The sequence below is a fragment of the Diceros bicornis genome, chromosome X (genome assembly GCF_020826845.1).
Source record: "Diceros bicornis minor isolate mBicDic1 chromosome X, mDicBic1.mat.cur, whole genome shotgun sequence".
Classification (NCBI taxonomy): domain Eukaryota; kingdom Metazoa; phylum Chordata; class Mammalia; order Perissodactyla; family Rhinocerotidae; genus Diceros; species Diceros bicornis.
The window spans coordinates 96,100,608-96,105,293 of record NC_080781.1 but is presented as its reverse complement, the minus strand read 5'-3'; the positions used below and the strand labels follow the sequence as shown (position 1 = coordinate 96,105,293).

At 44.5% G+C, this 4,686-nt stretch overlaps 1 protein-coding gene across 2 annotated transcripts; it reads left to right on the top strand.

The window, feature by feature from the left end:
• The first annotated feature begins 1,215 nt into the window (after window positions 1-1,215).
• Window positions 1,216-3,396, top strand: TCEAL8 (transcription elongation factor A like 8). Of its 2 annotated transcripts, XM_058535261.1 has the most exons (3): window positions 1,216-1,318; window positions 1,730-1,802; window positions 2,404-3,396. In XM_058535261.1, exon 3 carries the CDS (start codon window positions 2,446-2,448, stop codon window positions 2,797-2,799), a length of 354 nt encoding a protein of 117 aa, XP_058391244.1. In that variant the 5' UTR covers window positions 1,216-1,318; window positions 1,730-1,802; window positions 2,404-2,445; the 3' UTR covers window positions 2,800-3,396. The 2 variants fall into 2 exon arrangements, with proteins under 2 accessions (XP_058391244.1, XP_058391245.1); XM_058535262.1 differs by lacking the exon at window positions 1,730-1,802 and having other exon boundaries at window positions 1,257-1,318.
• Window positions 3,397-4,686: the final 1,290 nt, after the last annotated feature.

Genomic DNA, 4,686 nt, shown 5'->3' with positions numbered 1-4,686 from the left:
CACACTTCCAAGTACCAGTGGATTCTGGGTTGCGAGGAAATCAGTTTCCTCTTTTAACTAATATTTTTTACAGTAATGATGTTCTTCTCTCTGCTGTCTGATCAAAACAATTATGTGTGTTGATAGTTCTCTTTTTTAATGGAATAAAGTGAATGATACCAGAATATCTTGAGTTCCATAAATGAATGAAAATTCCACCTTCTAATAAGCCTCACACCAACGGTGAGATACAGGGAACTTGGTCCTTTCTGAGTGTTTCATGAGTGTATGAGAGTTTATTTTCCAACATATTTGAGTTCCAAAATAAAGTTCACTCACGGAAAGCAGGCTTTTCTATGGACTCATCTGATTAACAAGGCACTGGATCCTACAGAGGACATAAGAGGAGGTCTGTCTGAAGCCGCCATTTGAAACCCAGGTGGAAACCATCCAGCAGTCATCAATGAAAAGGTCAGACATCTAACACTTGACAACTTGAATTCAGCCAGAAAGAGAAAAAGTAGTGGATTACTTTCATAAAATTGCTAATAAGAGAAAACTGGGTCTCTTTCCACAGATTAATTTGGGAGTCAGTTTTTAAAGGCACTGTTTTAGTAAGAATTAAAAAAAAAATTCTAATACATCAATATGTTATGAAAATTGTCATTTCATTTGTAGCCATCAGAAAACTTTTCCAAAGTCTTAAAAATTGATATAATTTGTCCTCCATATTGTGTCAAATAATGCTTATGTGGCATCTTTTTTTAATACCATTTTTAAAAGTATGCTGATTGTTTAAAATAGTAAACAAAACAGAAAACTATTCAAGAGAACTAATAAAAAAAATCCCACACCCTCACTCCTAGATTCTTTTCTAGCCGCCCGCCCCTCCCATCTAACACCTTTGCCCATTTTAATGCTAGATACGACCTTAAGGGATATGGTGAACTGTAGAGTCTTGGGGCAGGAGAGGAGATGGGCGAATTGTAAGCAGGAGCGAGAAAGATGATTTCCCAAAGGAGAAATGGCCGATTAACCCCAAGAAGCTGATCCCCCTGGTAATCCGAGAAAGGCAAGAGAAACTGCAGGGAGAAGACATCAGTTTTATTGTCTCTGATAGGCAAATACTAAAAAAGATTGACAGTATCAAGTGGAGGGAATGCAAGGGGCGGCTGCAGAGTTAAATGGGAGGGGTAACTGAGGACTCGAGCTCATTGATGACGCGACCCTCACGTGACCAGGAGTCGACGTGTGCAGAAGTCCCTATAGTCCAGGGCCTGTTTCCCTGTAGCAGCTCCTTATTGCTGGAGAAGGAGAAAAGTGCCCCGTATCCTTTCAGGTCAGTATAAAGCTGGGCGCTGCCTTGGGGACCCTGGGGTCTAGGAGTCAGAGAGCAGAAACCAAGTGAGGCTCGCACTGCATTCCCAACACTACGGTTCTGCCAAACTCCCATTTTTGTGCAGGAAAATTTGGGTTGTTTGGTGGGAGGGGGTAAGGGCGGAAAGGGAGAAGGTAGCCAATTGAGGGTCCGGAGAGAGACACAGAAACAATTTAGAAATAACTTGCGTCTCCCACGCCCTGCTTGCAGGGAACCAGTGGACACGGGGGAGGGAGGGAGGGCAGGGTTACCTTAAAAGGAGGGAGAGGATGAGGACGTGGGGAAACTTTGGACGAACAAGGCCTAGAATCGTGAAAGGGACCCGTGATTCAGGTACTGGTCTGCTCACCAAGCACTCCTGTCGGTCTGCAGGACTCTTGGTCTTTTGGGCGCGACACAAATCGAGTGAAGGGAAGAGTGAGGAAAATCCCCTGGATCCCTGCAGGTCAGTGTAAGGGTGCAATTGCCTCAGGTCCCTTTGGATGGGGGTGGGAGTGTGGATGACACCAAAGCACATCCCAGGGTCGCCGCAGCCTCTCCCCATCCGGATTAAGCGCCAGAGGCCTGTGCAGAGCCTGCAGCGGAAATGGGGTGGGGGCGGGGGAGGAGAGGCTGGAGAGATGTGGGAGGGGGATGGGAGGCCAGAGACTGGACCAGGCGGTCTCAGGTGAGAGGCAGGAGGTTGGGATGGCTTGGGAAAGCCCGAAAGGGCGGGAGTGTTGGAGACCAGCAGCGAGGGAGGGGTTAATTGCTTCCGCGCTGCTCCCATTTCTGTGCTAGGAGAGGCCTGTAGCAGGGCCTGCTGGGAAATGGTGGGCTGGAGCCCGAGGAGAGAAGATGGAGCTGGAACGAGAGGGGGGAGGGAAGGGAGGTGGAGGAAGGGGTGGAGTCAGGGGAGTTCCGAGCCTGAGGATCTAACCTTTTTTTAGTTGGAAAACTTTGACAATTAGGGACCTGAATGAGGAAAGGCCAGTCTCTGGGAATCTGTACTCTGGCTGCTGGTCTATTTGCCTGGCATCATGTCATTTTGTTTCCTTGTTTTCTAGGATTAATTTATTCAAAAAGGAAATAATAGAAAAATAATCAACATGCAAAAGTCTTGTGAAGAAAATGAAGGAAAACCACAGAACATGCCAAAGGCCGAAGAAGACCGCCCTTCGGAAGATATACCACAGGAGGCAGAAGGAAGTCCTCAACCTTCCGAAGAAGGTGTAAGCCAGGAAGCAGAAGGAAACCTTAGAGGAGGGCTGACTCAACCTGGCCAGGGATTTAAAGAAGACTCTCCCGTTAGGCATTTGGACCCTGAAGAAATGATAAGAGGAGTAGATGAGTTGGAAAGGCTTAGGGAAGAGATAAGAAGAGTAAGAAACAAGTTTGTGATGATGCATTGGAAGCAAAGACATTCACGCAGCCGTCCTTATCCTGTGTGCTTTAGGCCTTGAATTCTTTTTTTGTCTGATATTAAAATCTGGCCCCTGCTTTCTTTCTGTTAGCATTTTCTGATGTATCTTTGATCTTCGTTTTACTTTTAATCATCTGGTGGAATTTTGTTTTAGGTAGTTTCCTTGTTACCAGCATCTCACTGGATTTTGTATTTTGACCCATTCTGCAGGTCTGTTTTTCAGTTGGGAAGTTTCACATATATGCATGAAAATATGTTCATTCCATATTGTAAAGTAAAACATAACAGGTTCAAAGCAGCATATTTAGTATCAGCTCACATATATAGGATAAAATCCCAAATTGTGTGTGTGTGCGTGTGCGTGTGTATACATACATACATATATCAAAAATTAACTGTGCTTATTTCTGTGGTATGAGTTTTTTTTCTTTTTGCTTATATGTTTTAATGAACACGTGTCACACACACAAAAAATTAAAGTTTTTTTTATAAGACTCAATCAAATAATTTGCAACCAGCTTCTAAGGGCAATGGGGGCACCTAAACTCTCGATGAAAGAACTATTAAAAAAATGTAAACCTCAAATTACCTCTGGATCTCTTAGCCAGAGGAATAAAACTGGCAGTTATTACAGATACACTTGCTTAAGACTCAATCTTTTCATGGGGAAAAGATTTGCTTGCCAGGGCTGCTGAGGGGAAGAACTGAGGTGACTCAGCTGCGCTTGGTGGCCTCTTGTTCCTACCTGTGCATACAGAGCCCCAACCCGCTATAGAACATCAGTTAATTCGAGGGAAGGCCCTGGCATGACAACCTGCTCAGGAACAAGTCCAATAGGCAGGGAGGTGGGGGCTTCCTTGTCAGTCCCCTGCTGTCGAGCCTCACCCTGTCTCTTCCCCTGGATCCTGCCATGCCTGCTGGGGACTGCTGCCTCTTCTGCTGGGTCCTTTGCTCTCTGCTGGTCCCCACTGCTGCTGGCGCACTGGAGATCTCGAGTGCCAAAATCCACTGAGTTTCCTGGAGTCCCCAGTGGGTTGAAGCCCCACTCTGTCTTCTAAAGCCTCTCTGCTTTGTTGTGACACTTAACACAGGCGGGGACTGTTCCAGGATTGCTTGGGCCTCAATGTTTTGCAGAGTTCTTAGCAAAACAGCCCCTTCCATTTTCAATCCCAGGACCCCTCCTCTCCATAGGAGTCAGACATGATGAGTCCATGTTGGGAGTTGGACAGGGGTACAAGATTGATATGTTGTAGTCAGACATTATGAGTCCATGTTGGGAGTTGGACAGGGGTACAAGATTGATATGTTGTAGTCAGAGTTGCTGTTTTAAGTCTAAGGACTAAGGTTTTGTCTTCCTTCTCTTGTGAGATGATCTCTCCCTGAAGGCTCCTAGCAGGCCTGCCTTACTGGTTCAGAAGACTCTTGAGGGACATGTGTAAGTTGCACAAAGTGATACAGAAAATAGAATAAGGAAACAATCTTCTTCTCTCCATCCCTTCCCCAGTTGAAATGTGAAAAAAAAAAACGAACTTTATAAATGCATTTGAAGTAGAATGGCTACTATGTAAATATTAGGAATTATATTTCCCCTACAGAAGAAACAGACTATCTTTCCCTTCTGATATCCCCACATACTTGTGTTTAACTGACACATCATGTTTTAATATTTAATTGATTTCGTGACTGATTATTACTAAAGAGCCAGTAGATTTGTCCAAATTCTGCTGTTGACTCAATAATCTTCCACAAGTCTTTATTTCTCTAGTATTATGACAAGCAATTACAGAAAGAAACAATGCATGGAATGGATTGCACCCAAAATGTTTTGTCAGTCTTGCGTAATCACCTGCATCAGAATCACCTGAGGGACATCTTTAAATTACTGATTTTTTTGAGCCCCACCTGAGACTTATTGACTAGAGGTGGG

Excerpts from the sequence above, each read along its gene's own strand:
- TCEAL8 (XM_058535261.1), top strand. The coding sequence starts at position 2,446 with ATGCAAAAGTCTTGTGAAGAAAATGAAGGAAAACCACAGAACATGCCA.